Source organism: Denticeps clupeoides, chromosome 19 (assembly GCF_900700375.1).
Source record: "Denticeps clupeoides chromosome 19, fDenClu1.1, whole genome shotgun sequence".
Taxonomy (NCBI): Eukaryota; Metazoa; Chordata; class Actinopteri; order Clupeiformes; family Denticipitidae; genus Denticeps; species Denticeps clupeoides.
The window spans coordinates 4,703,450-4,721,867 of record NC_041725.1 but is presented as its reverse complement, the minus strand read 5'-3'; the positions used below and the strand labels follow the sequence as shown (position 1 = coordinate 4,721,867).

The 18,418-nt window shown below is 42.3% G+C and overlaps 2 protein-coding genes and 1 long non-coding RNA gene across 5 annotated transcripts in view; 2 read left to right on the top strand and 1 right to left on the bottom strand.

The window, feature by feature from the left end:
- Positions 1-267: 267 nt before the first annotated feature.
- LOC114768810 (uncharacterized) lies at positions 268-6,413 on the bottom strand. 3 transcript variants are annotated; one of them, XM_028961102.1, is made up of 4 exons: positions 6,317-6,413; positions 5,249-5,714; positions 4,317-4,577; positions 268-3,809 (listed from the first exon to the last, which is right to left on the bottom strand). In XM_028961102.1, the coding sequence occupies exons 2-4, from the start codon at positions 5,658-5,660 to the stop codon at positions 3,286-3,288; spliced, it is 1,197 nt and encodes a 398-aa protein (XP_028816935.1). In that variant the 5' UTR covers positions 5,661-5,714; positions 6,317-6,413; the 3' UTR covers positions 268-3,285. The 3 variants fall into 3 exon arrangements, with proteins under 3 accessions (XP_028816935.1, XP_028816936.1, XP_028816934.1); XM_028961103.1 differs by having other exon boundaries at positions 5,249-5,779; positions 6,317-6,397; XM_028961101.1 differs by lacking the exon at positions 6,317-6,413 and adding an exon at positions 6,125-6,241.
- A 50-nt stretch (positions 6,414-6,463) lies between these two features.
- bloc1s3 (biogenesis of lysosomal organelles complex-1, subunit 3) lies at positions 6,464-7,566 on the top strand. Its single transcript, XM_028962489.1, has 2 exons — positions 6,464-6,536; positions 6,842-7,566. The coding sequence occupies exon 2, from the start codon at positions 6,849-6,851 to the stop codon at positions 7,428-7,430; it is 582 nt and encodes a 193-aa protein (XP_028818322.1). The 5' UTR covers positions 6,464-6,536; positions 6,842-6,848; the 3' UTR covers positions 7,431-7,566.
- Positions 7,567-12,694: 5,128 nt separating this feature from the next.
- Positions 12,695-18,418, top strand: part of LOC114769538 (uncharacterized) — a 105,378-nt gene continuing 99,654 nt past the window's right edge. The window contains exon 1 of the long non-coding RNA XR_003743230.1: positions 12,695-12,788. This is a non-coding gene — a long non-coding RNA (uncharacterized LOC114769538). The remainder of the gene's footprint in view (positions 12,789-18,418) is intronic.

Sequence of the window (18,418 nt, the reverse complement as noted above, 5' to 3'; positions counted from 1 at the left end):
TGCGCATGCGTGCTACTCCATCCGTCGCGCATGCGCAAATCGTTTTTTAATAGTTTTTATTTCGCTGTGTATTTCTTCCACTATTAAGGTGTTTAAAAAGAATACAAAAATGCAGAACATTTTGCTGCAATTATTTTAACTTTAACAATTGCTTAATCTGCTCGGGCAATTCTTCATTCCACATTTACAGATAAAGAACAAATTGAGCAGGAACACACACACACACACACATCATTTTCAATTGAACAAAAAAATGAAATACGTTAGTAATATATAAAAATATTTGTATTTATTGATGTTGTCATCACTGGAGAAATTACCTTCAAAACACAGGTCAGTGATCAAATATGTCTAACATTAAGTATGAAAGGTACGATGGGCAATAATGAGGAATGAGGTTATCACTAAACCAATTTACATAATGCACATGCTTTATTTGCTGTTTACGACATAACAACGTTCTCCTTCTGTGTGATCCTTTATTACAACAGTCGGTCACCGTCAACTACAGCAGCACGGAAACGAGCCATGTGCCCTAATTCCTAAAATGTCAGGTTATGAAACGGTAATAAGTCTGAGTTAAGCACCATGTACATTCAGGTATAGGCATAACTTTCCTATTGCTTAGTCAGTCTAAACAGCTATTTACGAAATAATTACACATCAACTTTGACTTCTTAATCGTTTCTTTTCTTTTTTTTTTTTCTCATTTGATATCAGCGTCTTTTTGCATCCAAATGGACACAGTGACTCAAAAAGTCAAGAAGTCTATTCTCCTTTCTCAAAGTCCACGCACATGATACTCCAACCAGGACATCATCCTAAATATGAATCTCGAGATGCTTAATGCAATGCAATATATACCAATCAGCCTTAACATAATGACAACGTGCTTACTACTGCGTAGTAGCCAAAAACCGGCCTGAGCCGTGGGGGGCACGGCCTCCATCAGAAGGTGGATCCAATGGATCATGCAAGTTCCCTCCCCCTATTGCAAATCCCACGGATGCTGCCGTTTGGGAATTCTGTTTCCATGGAAGTGTGTTCATGTAGGCGGTGGAAAAGAACAAGTCCATATTCAGCCTCCAGCGGCTTCCCTGCTTTCTATATGGCCTCCTGGTGCAGGGTCTTCCCCAGGTAAGCACTCGTCAGTAACTCAAGTTCTTACGCTCGCTTCTTCTGCCTCTGATACCACAACTTACTGGACAAGGAGACATAGAATTCCACCCACTGAAACAAGATATTCAATTACTGCTCACTTCACCTGTTATAATGTTATGGCTGATCGGTATACATCTCTGGTAGAGGTGTGCAGTTCCCAGTATAGAGGGATCTGAGAACGATTGATTTCGACCCAATTTAATATTATCAGGCATCTGGTCTAATTTCCAACACCCGGGCTTCAAACGATATATGGACAGTATCGTTTCTGCAGTCCAGTGTTTATCACCGCCATTCCACACATTATTCAGTCTGTGCTAACTGTAACGTTCCATTATAGTTCTTAAACATTAATTTGACACATTATTGTAATGAAGGTGGGGTTACAATTGGGGATGAAATTAATAATTTCCCTGCTCCATCTGGAAAGAAATGACGCCACTTTGTCCATTTTCAATCCTTTCTTCTTCCAGTCAAAGTTTTAACCAAGTGATAATGTTTTCACTCATGCCAAAGAGTTGATACCACTGATTAAAACATCAGGGCAATAAATACTGGAAGAAATTGCATGTGTTACCAGTTTTCTTTCTGACCAATGGAAATGCAGTAAATGCGGACTATAATATGAACAGAATATAAACTTTTTATAAACAGAAGCACCGTGTAGAAGACTGTAGAAGACTGCGTGTAGGTTCTGTTTTTTTTTCTCTTCAGTAATCGATTATCAGCATAATCGAAAATCTAATCATGGTGCAATGACACCGACAACTGCAATTTGGGAGTTATTTAGGTAACAATTTCTCTCCTCAAGCAAATCACACAGCAATGCTATACTATTTATATTATTAAAATATATCATATCCTGTCGCTGTTTCTTTCCTCTCCATACAGGTTCAAATGACTTATTACATTATCTGTTTTGCACATACAGTAGTGCATTAGTGCTATTACTATTCAACTACATACACTATCCAATTCAACTCTTGGCACATGAACTATTACTGTTGGATTTTTTAGTCAGCTGCATGGTGCGTTGCAGTGTTTACAGTTAACTGGATTTAACGTGTAATCTTCTACCATCGTAACACGGTCCTCATTGTGAAACACTGCAGCACAGCACACTGCATTTAACCCATCACCTTGGTGAGCAGCCATGAAAGACACCAGGGGAGCAGTGTGTGGGGACGATACTGTGCTCCTTGGTGAAATACTGGTCCGTTTCCTTGCCCACTAGGCCAACCACTGTCCCATGTCCTCGAGGGACGTTATCGGATTTAATTGGGTATATGGTTGTAATGTCAATAAAAAAATTAAAAAAAACTTATATTTCAAAAGCCATAGTCTACAGGTGACCTACTGGAACAAAATGTGCATAATATTCATTAGCTAATGAACAATTGGAATAACTGGATGTTGTTGCATTTTGAAGTTGTAATGGAGTATAAACAGCTTCAACATGAAAAAATTTAAATATTTTGAGCAAGAGTGTCAGAGCTATTCAATCTGATTTTACAGTGGCAAGGACTTTCATGGTTTTCTGCATTCATTTGTAATTAAATATTATCTTATCTAAGTCAAGGGTATTGACAAATATAATATGGGAAAAGTATGTGAACCCTTCAATATTTACCTAAAAAAAAAAAGGCTAAAAAGAGGTCAGGTGTTGGAATACCTAGAGGTCTACACCAGAATAGCTTCACAAAAACAAAATGGTTCTTTGGAGTGGCAAAGTCAGAGCCCAGACCTCAACCCAGTAGAGATGTAGTGGAATGACCCAGAAGAATATGACAGAGATACAGCAGTCCTGCCAGAAAGAATGGGCTAAGATTCCTCGTGAACGATCTGCAGGTCTGATCCACAGATTCAGGAAATGCCTGGTTGAGGTTATCGCTGCAAAAAGGGGTTCAACCAGTAATTAATTCCAAGGGTTCACGTCCACTGGCAATATGAGTTGTTTCTGTTGTATTTCCATTAAATACACAAAAGATCAGCTTTTAGGTCAATACCCTCGACTTAGATAAGATCACATTTTATGACAAATTAATTTAGAAAAACATAAAATTTCAAAAGGGTTCACTTTACCAATCAAAGAAGACCTAAAGGATCATATCCTCATCTGTACCATTAGTTGCCATAGTTGGTTCCATCTATACCATTTACCAATACGCTGCTACTCGGGGAGGTTGGGCACTCCGAGTCATTAGACTGGCCAGAACTGCCTTCATCTGGTGCCTTCGACGCCTCATTTTCACTGATTGATGTCCGCTTGGTAGATGGTGATCCCTGGTGGACTTCCACAACAGACAATGTCCATGATGGAGGAGGGGTGGGGTTTGAAGGTGAAGGTGGGGTTTTGGACAAGCACGGCTGCAGGGCCTGAGCCTGGGCGTGTCCCATACTCTTTAAAATATGAACCAGAGCGTCATGCACCTTTTGGTTAATTGAAGAGTCGCTGGTGTCCATTGAGTCTGGCTTAGGCTGGTGGACCCTGGTGAAGTTGGACAGCTGCTCCAGGACTTCGATCTGCCGGTCCATCATCCCTAGCATGCTGCAGTGAAAGGAGCGCTGTTCAGCGAGCTGCTCACTGAGCTGGTGGTTAAGAATGGTGAGTTGGTGGAGGATGAGTCGACTGGTGTCCTCGCAAGTACCTGTAAGGCATCATTTTTGATAATTTCGATAATCTTCTACAAACACTTATTCGGGTCAAGGTCGTGTTCCAGAATAATCTAAGAGACGTTTAACATACTAAATTTTCAATACATTGGGCTCAATCTACTCTGCAAGAAAAACAAGTACATTTAAGTTTGTACATGTATTCAGATGCAGGGATGTTTAAGGTAGCATGCTAACCAGTTAGCTGTTACACAGCAGTATGAAATATGAATATATTTCATGAAATGGGTTCCGCAACAGGTGTTGGTGTGTTCCTTTAGTGCAAATTCTACCATTAATCCAACTTCAGAGGAGAATTAACACTCTAGTAGTTTCTTCTCATTGAAGTAAACAGCTTTCTGTTGAAATACTGCCCCCTATTGAATGGAGTTGATATTCTTGACACTTTACGCATTGCACCTTTAAGAAAACTTGCATTCATATATTAGAATTTTGCAGGCCATTTCAGAACTTTTAAGATTAATTCAAAATTCACTGCTTACCTTGAAAACCTTCAGCCCTACAGCTGATTGGCTCCCTGAGGTCCTCCAAGTCATGCAGAGAAGAGTCTGGCACTGGCTCTGCTTTAACAGAGCAAAGGTATTCCCCAGAAAGGCCAAGGGTCATCACCTCATCCGTCCCGGGTGGCCAGCCTAGTTGACCCTCGGTTGTCTCATCCGGGCATAACTTCTCCTGCTCATTCAATTCGAGTTTCGGAATGAGCGTTCCCTGCCAAGAAGCAGCAGCGGGCTGAGTGCCTTCGCCTAAGGAAAGTGATATGAGAATGAGCCAAGACTATTCTCTCTGCTGAATTAAACGATAACTGGAATGGATATCATGTTTTCAGTAAGCATATATTTGACTGTCTTCATTTATTAAAGGTCCCCTGACATGAAATGTATTTTTGTTTCTATATCGGTCTTAATGGTCTCCTAATACTGTTTCTGTAGTCTGTTTCCGAAATGCAGCCTTGGTGCAGAACAACAGACACTTTTAGCCAGTCCCACAATGAGATTTCCCCAGGACACACCATTTTGGGGACTGTAGTTTTAAATGCTAATGAGGAGGAGAGCGGCCAATGGAAGTTGACGTCATCAACACCATTCACCAACCACAATGTTTGGCGCAGACAGGAAGTCATGTCGGCGCTTTCCCCACAAAACAATACAATAAACCCACTGGTTCTTGTCTTGCATGACGGAACAAAAAAAGCTAATTTGTTCTCGGGAGGTAACCTTTCCCCTTATGACAACATAAGGGGACAAATTGCAGATCATATCGGCATTTCTAGCCACTGCAGGGCCATAGACAGGCCAGGGGAACTCGCATTAATGTTAAATAATCTCACTAAGTGAAAATTTCATAATAGGGGACATTTAATGAAACTTTTTACTTCCTGCATTCAGAAGAAGCAGCAGTAAAATGGCACCAGTACTGTCAGAATGATCCTCCAAGTCTGAAGGAGACAAAAGCACATGGCCATGACCCCCTTCCATGCCCTCTGCCTGGGCTCCTTCCCTGGGCCTGCGAGCCAGCATGCGATCCAGCCTGCGGAAGTAGCGGAAGGACTCGATGGCCGAGAGCCGGGCTGCAGGGCTGCGGTAGCTGGCCGTCTTGATCTTGCGGTACTTGTGCTTCAGGCTCTTCCAGCGGTTGCGGATCTGGTTGACGCTGAAGTGGATGCTGCGCTTGGCCAGGCTGTGCCGCAGCCGGCGGAAGTGGGAGTCGTTGCGCTGCCGCTTCTTGTCCAGCTCGTGCACCAGTTCCAGCTGCTCGATCAGGGCCAGCATGGTGAACGTGTCCGTCTCGGTCCACCACTTGTTGGGCCGCTTGTCAGTGAGGTTCATGGTCCGCTCCCTCAGAATGCAGCCTATGTCTTCAGCAGCCCCTGGGCCACAGCACTTAATAATAAATGCAAAGAAACAGAATCTTATGAAAATGTTTCACGCATCAGGTGTCCCACAGCCTATGGGATCACAGAAAATGGGTCATATTACTGCATTTAATACGGTTATTAAGCAGATCATAAAAAAAAAAAAACACAAAAACGTGTGGTTCACGTGCAGAAACATAATTCATTACTATTGCATGTAACGAGACAACACGCCACTTATAAATATTCCAAAGCTGTCGGATGCATTGATATCTGCATCGGTATACGCGGGGAGAGTTTATTGATCCTCATCGCTTGATGGATGTTGCAATGCAGACATTCTTTTCGTGGTAAGAGTATTTTTTAAATTAAAGTATTTAAAAAAATGTTTTGGTAAGCAATTCCACCCGACAACATCTTAAAATGTACAAAACTGACCAAAAACGACGCCAAACGTGCCGGCAGACGACACATTTACTTCTTTAACCTGGAGCACGCTAGCACGCTGTGTGAGAGCGGGGCTGCTACTTGCTATCTAGTGAACCTCGCCGCCCAACGCGGTCCCACCGGGCTGCGGCGCGTCCGCCCTCCCCTTCCGCGTAGCAGGAAGATAGTAAAAAGCGCGCTTACTGTAGCCAGCTAACAAATTCGCTCATTCCCCTCGCCGCAGTTCACGCCGCGCTCTGCCTGCGTCAGACACCATATTTACGCACCGTATCATATGACCGGAGCTTGCTGACGCAGCCCGGTCACGTGCTGTCGCGCCGCGATCCTGATTGGCGGAGGGCGGGCGAGGCGGCGCGCTTCCGCGTCACGTGACAGTCCTTCGGCGAAGCCCTGCGAGCGAGGGGTAACTATGGAGTAACGAAACGAACGTTTTGCACACTGGAATGATAAAAAAAAAAAAAATCGACCCATTATTTGAGTTCGTATGTATTGTGTGTTTTTATCGACATGAAATGCGGTGCAGCTCTTCAGGTTTCCGGTGGTTACATGTCCACGCCACTGCTGTGTTATTTAGAGCTGCTTGCGTAACTCTGCTTAAGCCAAATCTGGAGCGTGGGGTTGAGGATTCGGTCTGCATGTAACAGCAGAATAACCTGGGTTAAGATATGCCAGCCACTGAGATTGTGATATTTCTTTTTCACCCTGCAGTGGCACAATGGCAAGCAGCAAATTCAAGATTGTGGTGCAAGGAGAAGCGTCCGAGACAGACTCCGATGAGGAGGTCTACATCACCTCCATGCCTTCGGTGAGCACGTCTTCTGCCGGGCTCAGGGTCCCGGGCGAGGCCTCGGAGACCGACAGCGAAGGGGAGGTCGAGAAAGCATGCAAGCAAGCCTACGCCGCAAGCTCCGAGAACGCGCAGTCGCTACGCAGAGACTTACCTGCCCTCATCGTGATCAGGAACACCCCCGAGTCCCCTCCTGTCCAAGAGGACAGGTGGTCCTTGAAGCAAGAATGCCGAGATGCCACGCTGCTCCAGCAGAAGCTTCAGGAGAGCAACGCGCGGCTCTCCGCCGACGTCGCGCAGACATTCAGACAGGTTTACCAGAACGCCACGAGAGACATCCGAATGGCCACAGCCTGCCTCAACAACTCGCAGAGCGGCATCATCAACGCCTCCCACAGCATCCGCCTGCTGCTGGAGGATTTGAAGTCTGTCTCCGAAAAGGTGGACATTATTACAAGTTGCAATCTCCTTCCAGACATTACTATTCCACCTCCCATATCGGGGCAGTAAGGTTCTTCCTGTCTGTTGTGTGCAGGCTACTGTACTTTAAACATTTAAAGTCATCTTGCTGTTTGTTAAACATTTCTACATAATCAAATCAATCTGGCAACGTGCCCTTCAATAAAGTACACTACTGTATTTTTAATTAATATCATCATTACTTCTATTAGTGGCCAATATGTAATTATATGTGTGTCTGTATGTATGTATATTCATTAATGCTGCCATTTTGGATTTTTATGGTTCCCAGTATTCTCAGATTGCGCATTATTGTTTGGGATGGTGTAAGATGTGCTGATTATGGGTTTACTCCCCCCAGTTGCAGGGTTGCTAGTCTTCTTTCTGGAGATCCCACATCATTGTTTAATTAACAACCTTACATCGTACGTGGTGAGTTGAAGGAACCGCAGGTTGCAAGGAGCCATTCTGTCATCATATCTGTACCTTTCCACGTCCATCTGGTACGGTTGGTAATGTTATCCATCCAGCTCTGATAGCTCAGCATGCCCACAAACTATGCCATGCGTAGCAATTGTGCGGGTCCCCGCAGGGCGCTTCTTTGCTCTCTGCTGCTCTACTTATGTGCCGCTTCTGTCCAAAACCAAATGCAGATTGTTATCATGAAAGTCCTGTTAAACCACTTGGTATCAGCCCCCTTAGAAATTCAGTTCATTGAAAGACGCTCAAGTGCACGGCTGATTGTTTTATCCCATAGGGCTGAGGCAGCAAGCGCCGAGGTCACTAGATGGGCCTGCTTAATCTTGTCCAGATTCCCACATCTTCACACTCAGGGCTGCTTGTCGTTCAACAGCTTTATTTCATTTATTCACGCTTCTGTCTGTTGATGAAAAGGCCTTATTTTTATGTATAAGCCCTTCTCAGGCAGTTCATTGCAAATGCTTATGCTGTCTGCAATTACTCGATGCACACTAATGCCCAATACTAAATAAATCTAATACTAGTCCACTTTAATATGATTCACTAAGTAGGTAACTTTTTTCCAGTACTAGTTTGAAGGTTGCCATTGTGTTTCCAGTTGTGCGTTAAAATGATCTGTTAGAGGTCTGATTTCCATTTAAAGTTGACAATTTGAAGATGCACTTATTCATTTATTGGACTTTTAACATTATAAAACAAAACTGAAGACTGGCAACTATTAAATAAGACATATGAGGTTATGTAATAAACAATAAAAAATTAGTAAACATGACAAAAAAGTTTGACATTTGAGTCTCTCTAAAGCAGGGAGTTTTTGCTGTGATGGCACCTTTTCACACTCTTGGTTTCTCTCCACCACCTTAAGTTAGATAATGTGAAAAGTCAAATTGAAAGTAAGTTTATTTTGTCATCTCCGCTATATACAGGTACAGTACACAGAGAGACGAGTCAGTGTTGCACCAGGCACGCAGAAGAACTCTCTCTCTCTCTCTCTCTATATATATATATATATATGTGTGTGTGTATGTGTGTGTGTGTGTGTGTGTGTGTGTGTGTGTGTATATATATATATATATATATATATATATAGAACATAATGTGCATGGTTCAGTACAGGAAGTCTTATTTTATAACCTACGGTCTACTATGTGCAAGACTGTTTTCCAACAGTCCTGAAACTGAAAGTGAAGTGATTGCCACTGTGAAGCACAGCACACAGTGACACAGTGAAATGTGTCCTCTGCGTTTAACCATCACCCTTGGTGAGCAGCGGGCAGCCGTGACAGGCGCCCGGGAAGCAGTTTGTGGGGACAGTGCTTTGCTCAGTGGCACCTCAGCGGACCGGGATTTGATCACGACAATAGTGCCCGCTGCTCACCCAGGGTGGTAGTAGCCTAGTGGGTAACACACTTGCCTATGAACCAGAAGACCCGGGTTCGAATCCCACTTACTACCATTGTGTCCCTGAGCAAGACACTTAACCCTAAGTTGCTCCAAGTCGCTCTGGATAAGGGCGTCTGATAAATGCTGATAAATGCTGTAAATGTAGTAAAAAGCAGTTATGAAGGTAAAAAGTGGCAACTCTGAAAAAAAAACAATTCATCAAACATACTTCGCTTTGTCCTGATCCTAAAATGTTAATTGTGTTTCTTGCATTGACTCCATAACCACCACAGAGTATGTGCATCCAAACGTTTGTCTGGTAGTGTGAAAATGAAGGTGATATCATATGACTTCATATCAGTCACCCATCTAAATGTCACTGGGAGATTGATGCAATTTTCTTTTGCATTCGTGAAAATGCGGACCAAGCATTTTTCTTTCCAGCTTCCCAAATCTTCACCTTATCCTAAAGCAATCTCAAATGAGCTACATCTTCACTCTCAGGGTTCATCATCACCAGCAAAGAAACAGGGACGACCTTTCAACCCAGGTTTGCTCATTTCTTTCTCAGTCACATTACTGTATTGCAGTGATACGGCACATTTTCACCATTATTTCACCATGGTTCAGTTCTTTTATGAGCTGAAGAACTGAAGTTGTTTGAAATGAGTAAGTCTTCTTATCCAGGTCAGTGCATCATGGATGCTGGGATCTGTCCCAGAAGTACTCAGACTGCAAAACATTATCAACCCCGTGGACGGAGTGTCAGTCCAGCAGACTGGTCCACTCACGTCAGGGCCAATTTAGTATCAATTATGCATCAATTTGCATTAATTTATTTTGTACTTGAACTGCAGGAGGAAACCGACGTGCCCAGAGGAGCAACTGGCTCCAAAGTCAGCTTAGCGTCTGCCTTAATTTGCCAGCCAGCACTGGATGTCTGATCTTGTGCCCATGGACCCAGCCGTGAGGGCAACTGACCAAAGACATTCAGCTTCAGAATTTCCATCTCGACTGGAATGAGAAATTGGTTTATCTGTCAGCTCCATGTTTCTTTTCAGTGTTACTAAGGACGGGGAAGAAAAGGACTTCAAATCCAATATCCATCTCCGCAAAGTGTGTCAGCAGAAACAAGTAAACAAATACTTTTGCCTGCAAATCAATGTCTTCAAAGTGGATAAATAGCACCGCTTTCCCCTCTGTGATGCAGAAGTAGAAGGCCTCGCTATTGCTTTAGTGTCTGTCAGGCTTTGAAAGGTTGTTTATCCAACATCCGAGTTTTGCTCTTCGTTCCGGAATGATGTTACAGTGGCTGCGTATAGAGCAGGACTGTCAGAAACAGACCGATAATTTAACCGACTTCAAAAGTTTGATTTTGTGTATTTACCTTGGGTTGTCCTGGAAGGTGTCACCTTATTATTACGTACAACATCCGTGCATGCATTAATGATGTTTTCTTAAATCCATCCCAACCCCTGACGAAAATGAATCAGCCCAGCCAAAAAAAAAAAACCATGGCAATTCAGCTGTCAGGGCTGGGTGCAGCGGGGTCAGCAGCCTGCCACGATCAGCCGGAGAGCAGGGCTCTAATCATGGACGGGTGCCGCCTATTATCTGTCCATGATTAGGGCCCTATTCAAAGGGACAAATGCTGCTGCATTAACGTAGTGGGATTTGAACCTGGGTCTTCTGGTTCTTAGGCGAGAGTGTTATCCACTAGGCTACTATCACCCGATCCACCGTTAAGCACCGTTTGTGGTTAAATTTGTGGTGTCAATTTTTTTTATTTTTATTTTTTGAGCTGAGCTCCGCGCCGAACGTGGTGACTTGAGCTGAACTTGTTGATTTTTAAGAAGAAGCATGTCACGTTTGGGCTTTAGATTTGCTCCAACTAGCAGAAAAAAACGCGGACTGAAAGGCTCATTGTAGCAAATCAGAGCGTCCACACGGGTGAACGAGACCTTAACTCTTGTATTTGAAAACCTTGAGTGATGTTGATAATCGCAATCGAATTATGAGACCAGTGAAGGTTCTCACCACTGCTCTTCACCACGTTGTGCATCTGCACCTCCTACCTCACCCAACGCAGCACGATATTGTGCTTGTTAAGTTTCTCTAACCGGGATTTGGTTTACATTGCGTCATTTAGACATTCGACCTGCCTACATTTTTCTACCTGCAACCCTTTGCCTTTACAAGCTGGTTTCTGCTGCAGAGGGCGCATATTAGTCCTCAGCCTGCCCATCGTTAGCTCATCATGGAGGTTTTTTTTTTTTTTTTTTTTTTTTTTTTTTGCTTACTCAACTTAAATGCATTTTCTATTTAAATCCAGCCTAGCTTGGGTATTTTTCCCCTTGCTTGAATCGATTCGAAAGTGGGGAAAGGAAGGTGTGAAAAGTACACGAGCTTTTGATGACACTTAAAATCACATACTACTGACAAACTGCTGCGCGCAGCATGTTTAATCATGGGGAAACGTGTGAAACGTTTTATGCATTTTTGGTCAATCTTGCCACATGAAATTATCCCGGCTCCGACCTTGTGTGTGTGGAGTTGCATTCTCTACCTCTGTTTTAAATGACCGCTATTTGACTGTGGCACCCATCCTACTAGAAGTATTGCATTGATCATGTTAACCATGTCATCTTGCCATTTCAACAGGGCGCCTGTCACGAAAGCCTTGTAACTTCCGACAAAACATAAGACTGAATGGACCCCCATTTTCCAAGGTATTAAACACGTTACAGTTCCGAACACATTTGTCCCAGCAGCACACACTGTCCCTCGGCAGCAGACACAAAAATATTATTCACCTAAACAATCTGCTCTTACTGTGGAACAAAAAGTGAGGAATGCAATGCAAACAAAAGCATATTCTTTTAAAGGATTTAAACACATTATTTGGTGTGATTTATCACGCAAGATATAATATCACACAGTGGTCTGAAGTAAAAAAAAAAATCTATTCCTCCCTGGTATTACCTTTGGCCTAGAAAGATGTATTAACCGTGCCATAACATAAAAAATGGATGCAAGCAGGCTCTAAAACATCTATTCATCTTCACATAACCAGCCTCCTAAGATTAGAAGTTTTTTTTTTTCCAATCATTGGTCCTATGTTTATTCTGTTATTATTCTGTTGCCACGCCCGCAGACCCCTCTAGTTTCGGTACAGATTCTCCAGGTTTCCTCTGGTACTCCTCACACCCGCCTGAAAATATTTACTACTACAGACTACTTCAATTTACCTTTAAACCCATTTTTTTATTTTATCCAGGGTTTGTGATCATGGCTGCTCAGCAGTTCCACCTCCTTTCATAAGGGGGCGCTGTTGAACCACTGCTGCCTCCTGTGCGCTGTTGCTAGGGCTTCGCTCAGTCCTGTGGGAGTGTCCACGATTTAGTGAAATAATGGCTTTTTTTTTTTTTTTTTTGTGGTAAACTCTTGTTCTCCTACAATTTGTATGCCGCTGAGTGGACTAGGTGAGGCAGCCAAATTAATTCCCACGATGAAGGTCACGTACACACAGGCCATTTTCTGGGGGAGGTAGGAGACTCAAACCTGTTTTATTTTTTTTTTAATATGCAAGTTGTGTTTTGTAATCTTCTTGGTGGAATATTGATGACAAGATGGTATGTGGCCCCCTGTCCCGGAAGGGGGGATGTAATTATGAACAATTCTCCTGAAGCTTTGCTTTTTTCCCCCCTTTTTCTTCTCCTTTCAGGTATTCAGGTATTCTGTAGTCATGGGGGGGTGGAAGGCCGTGCGTCTTTATACTCGGTTAATTGAAACGAGGCGTTCAACAGTTCACCAACTTCCACACACACACACACACACACACACACACACACACACACACACACACACACACACGCGCTCCGCTTGAAATAGGGACGTGACATAATCTGGTACCCGTAGCAGAGACAACATTACCACACAAGATACTAATGACTTCAGTACAACATTACCCCCCCGGGTATTCTCACACAGTAAACCATTACATTTGACAAGGGGTGCTGTGGGACCAAAAACTGATCATTTTTCAGTCAGATGATATATACATACATATATCCACATGTGTTCATTCATAGTTGTGATGCCTTCAGTGAGAATCTACCAATGTAAATGGTCATGAAAATAAAGAAAAAACACACACACACACACACACACGCACACACACCCTGGTGTATAATAATACACAGTAGTGAATGTCGTTTATACTTTAGTCCGCAGGGCATGAAGTAAGTGTGAGATATAACATACGATACAATATGCGACGCAAAATACGCATTGTTCACCATTGTTCATTTCATCATGGAATAGAAAAATGTTGTTTTCTGATCGTGAATTAGGCTTTTAAAGTGACAGACGTGAATTTATGAACACAGTATTCCACTGGACGTCAAGACTAATTGTTGCTGCCAGAGCTCCTCTCTACATGTTTGCAGCTTTTCCGACATTTCCAGGCACCAGAGGCATTTACAACTTGAGCAATGTGTGGATTGGAGTTGTCCTGTCATAAAATACAACATTTGAAATGACCCTGAACTTTACACCCTGTATAAGTAGTTAATTTATAGTTTTCTTTATCCAGGTCTCATTACTTGTATTCAGGCTTTGTGTAATTCTGTGTAATTTATGGAACTTTATCAATTAATGTTACTTTATGACAGTCCTGCAACATATTCAGTGCTGCTCCTACCTTGGTGCAAACACAAGCGTGCTTTTTAATAAGTAGCAAAATGAGAATGAGAGGTATTTTCTGTTACTCTGATCATTACCGTGCATTTAAGTAGCATTTCAAACAAAGTCCTCTTGTACTGACTGGCTGCTTTCATGGTGGCAGAGTGCAGAGCAGGTATTCTTATACGGGAGCACAATGGGGAATGCATAGAAAAGATCCCGTGCGCTTCATATGAAAACCTTGCATAATGGCCACGTTTGTAACCATAGTTCGCTTCACTTTGACGAAGACGAACGGAGCTGTCATCGTTACACAAGTCACTATCTGCACAGCGAATTAGACCATTTAAATTGACTGTATTCAGACGTCTGCGCCACCCCTCACCCTTCAAATCAATTTCACTATTAGTTTTGGAAAACTGAGAAATCATCGTAGGATAAATGCCCCTGCCCTGCTCTGCCCTGCCCTGCTCTGGTGTGTGCGCTCGTCTGGTACACAGATGATGGGTGTGAACCTTGGGTCTGGTCCATGTGACAGGTGGCAGGGACACAATTTCTGCACTGATGCTGTCGGGTGCGCATAGCTTAGCTGAACATCCTGTTCTCCTTCTCAGCCTGCAGACGCTTCGTTCTTTCATCTGCTGCTCGTGTCCAGGGTGATTTCTGTACAGCAAACACTAACACAGGGTTAAAGACCCACAGCACAGCTTCAGAGGAAATGTATTTAAAAAAAAAAAAAAGTTATTATGTTTTACAGATGCCGGTGCATTGGGTACTGTGAGGTTTCATTGATTGGACATTTTAAGGAATCGGATCAGATTTGTTTATTCGCCTCATGGAAAATGAAAAAGAAGCATGAAGGAGCATTTAAAGGCAGAATAGCTAGGATGAGTAGGATTGCAAAGACGTGGTGAAGGTACATAGATGTCTGTAATTGCAAATAGAAAATACCCAAACGTCAAAAATCTTTTCAGTTCTTATGCAGAATTGAAAATTCAGCTATAATTTCCTGAAGCCACAGTTCTTTTGTGAAATTAAGGACTATAACATCCCAAAAAGCCATCATATGCTCCGACATATAGCCATTTGTCATAAAATGTAATCATATTTGTCAAGGGTATCAACAAATATAATGTATATAAAATAATAACACCTAAAAAATTATCTTTCACATCTTTATTGAGAACAACCTTATATTGCTGGTTGAAAAAGTATGTGATCTTTTGAGTAAATTGTGTTCTAAAAGCTATTTGGTTTTAGCATACCTGGTGGCTTGTTAAGAAAATGAACTTCGTTCTCTAAATCTAAATGATTCTGGGTCCATCCACCCATGTACAATCACCACTGATTGTAAATGCAGCAATTTCAAAATTGTGTTTTACTTCATTTTGAAAATATCTCTTTAGTTTTTAAATCTGTAATGGAAACAGCAATGCTGTCTGAAGAGCAAAATGAAGAAAACTTGTCCATGTGTGGCCATTCAGGTTGCCATTGTTTCATTAACAATGCCATATTACACTGTAAATATACTGTATGTACTACAGTATAAGAGCACTTACACTGGTAACTGCACACAAGTCCTAAAAATAAGGGGTAAAAAAAAATGTTGAGGGACGTGTTTCTGACACAACACTGACAAATCACAAAATCGTGATGAAGATATACTCATGAAGTAACAAAACAAAAGCAACAGTGCACAGCACAGCATTTTGAGGGGATTAAAAAGTCGTCTCGCTTACTTCGCTATGATAGAAATGACGTGACTGGTAAAAAATAATTATTGTTGCCCAATGCATGCCTAGGGACATCACCAACCACACCATGAAAAACTAGGGCTCATTGAGGCTGGGCCCTTACAGCATGGTAGCTACTTGCTATAATTGGAAAAAGGGAATAGTCATAATGCCAGATTGGCCCCAGTTTTGTGGTTTAATATAACATGTGTTTACACTATGTCAATCTAACTTAATATGAATTTTGCACTGTTATCTGACAAAAATGACTCCATGTATTTTAATACATGGTCAAACATGTAACAAAATTAATAAAAAAAGTCATTATCACTTCCAACATACGAATAAAATCCCATATGAAGGAATAAATGAATAAATAAAAGAAGTTGCAGTTATCCAAAACACAAAAAGCCACAGGAGTACTTTGGGAATGTTCACAAATGTCAGATTCATTAGCTCCGCCAGTCAGAAATATTGAATTATGCTACAGATAATCTATCTGCACATTTATATTGGTAGATTGGTAGACTGGTAGAAAGGAGTCAAAGGGAAAAAAGGGAGGATATGGACTCTGGAGCTATTTTAAATCACCCAGAATGAGGGAGTAGAGTATGTGACAGCTGTCACTCATCCATGTTGCATCCCTCGTCTTGGTCAAGAGTCGGTGTGAATTCGAGTCCGGGGTATTTTGCAACATTGCTGTTGTCTTGTGTTTTCAGATCCCATTTGAAACAGAACGTAGGAGAGTGGTGTGTGTGTGTGTGTGTGTGTGTGTGTGTGTGTGTGTGTGTGGTGTGTGTTTCCCCCAAGTGTGATCCTTCCCTTTCCACCTTCTCCTCACTCAAATATTACCCAAAGCTTGGTTTCTGTATGTTTGTTTGTCCATCCCTTCATTCTGTATCGTGACAAGCACCATCAAAACTGGCTTCACAATGTTAGTTTGTGCACCATTTTTCAAATATTGCAGACTATAAATTTTCTTCCGGGATTTTAACTGTATTAACTTACACCACAAATAAAACCCTGCTCTTCAAATACCCATATAATCGTCCTTTATATAATCTATAGATTGTGTATTATCTGTAAATATTAGACAAGTTTTTTATTGTTTTATTGTATTAATAAACCAAATTCTGAATCGGTGCATTTGCCTGCCTTGAGTGAACGTGTCTGGAGATGATACTGAGGGGTCAGATGAAAGAGGAGCCGTATCTCTGGGCTAGATTAGCACAGAGAGATATCCCTGACCAAGCTTTAATGACCACAGGGATGGAACCAAACACCCCCCCCTGAGGCGAGAGCAGCATGGGATGTACAGGAAATGGATGGTGTCTTCATCTAGAGCTTGTTTTGCTTTGTTTCAGTTTTTTTATTCAGTTTTTCAAGTCAGTTGCAGATCACACCAATATTCTGTTCACCACTTCAGATAAACGACAAAATTAAGAGGCCACTCTACATAGGCTCGAACAAAGCCATCTTATTTCAACCTAAAATTATTCATTGTGAAGCACTGTCACAAAACTGTTTTTTTGGTTTATTTACAATTTTTGTGATTTTCAGAAATTAAGGTGTTGGATGACATTTTTTTCATTGAGATTTTGATTAAATTGGAACCATTGAAGATTAACATGCTTTAAATAGAAATGTAAAGTAAGCAAGGACTGAAAATAAAATGTTTCTGTGGTCTGTATTGTATTTTGTATTGATGTAATTTAATAGTTTGGAATCGTGATCTGGAAGCTTCATGCCCCAGTCTCCTCAGAACAAGCCAAGAAACCTGAAGGTTAGGTTAACCTCCAAATAGCAAACTGACTAATTGGTGTGTGTGTTCTGTGACAGACTGGTGGGATGGACTTCATCTTCCACATCACGCTGACCTGGATCAGTAGGTTCAGAAAATGCATGCATGTAGGAAATCTCCAAAGATCAAATCAATTGGACCTCCCGATCATTTGCATGCAACTCCCTCATAAAGATCCAATTAAGTGAATGAGCGGGCTGCAAATCTGATGAGACACAGAAACCTCCAATTAAAGCAAAGATCTGTGTACTTTGATGGGCGAAAGAGTGTTGAAAGTGGGTACAGTATTTTTTCACAGATATTCTCCGCACAGTACTGACTGCCGCCATTAACCAACTTGTGATGAAGTGACGTTATGAAGATGTCCACTGTGCGACTAGATGTAACATATTCATAGTTTCTCCAACCCCATATTCGCCATATTCGCATGGCCCATGTGGTTGAATAATTTGCAGGACCTCGTGAGGGTGCGGGCAGCCGCTCCCTCTCTCCCGCAGCGCGAGCGTGTGAGGTCCTTTACATCCCGTGGTGCGGCAGCCTTTTGAAACACCACGGGCTCTGCTGACCTGTCATCTCTAAGCACCCTCTTCATGGGGTAATGCAGTCTCCATGGAAACCTTCCTTTTCTTGCAAAACTCCTGCAGCCCACCGGTGATACCTTAGTCAATCTTCTTGCATGTTGTCGGCTTCCTCCCAGGTGATCGGGTTCTTGTTTGTGGCTGTGCGCATGTGGAGGGTGAGATCTGGTTCAATTTGAGCCTGACAGGCTAAAAAATAGTTCAATGCCAGTGAACCGGAATCTTGATGTGGGGGGAAGCTGTCATTCATTTTTGTAGTATGTAAATGGACTCTTTTTTTGCATATATGACCACAGGGTCAATAGTGAAATGCTGACCTCTGACCCCAGCCTCCTCTTGGAAATGTAAAGAAACAATGTCAGCGTGGCACTGACCGTAACA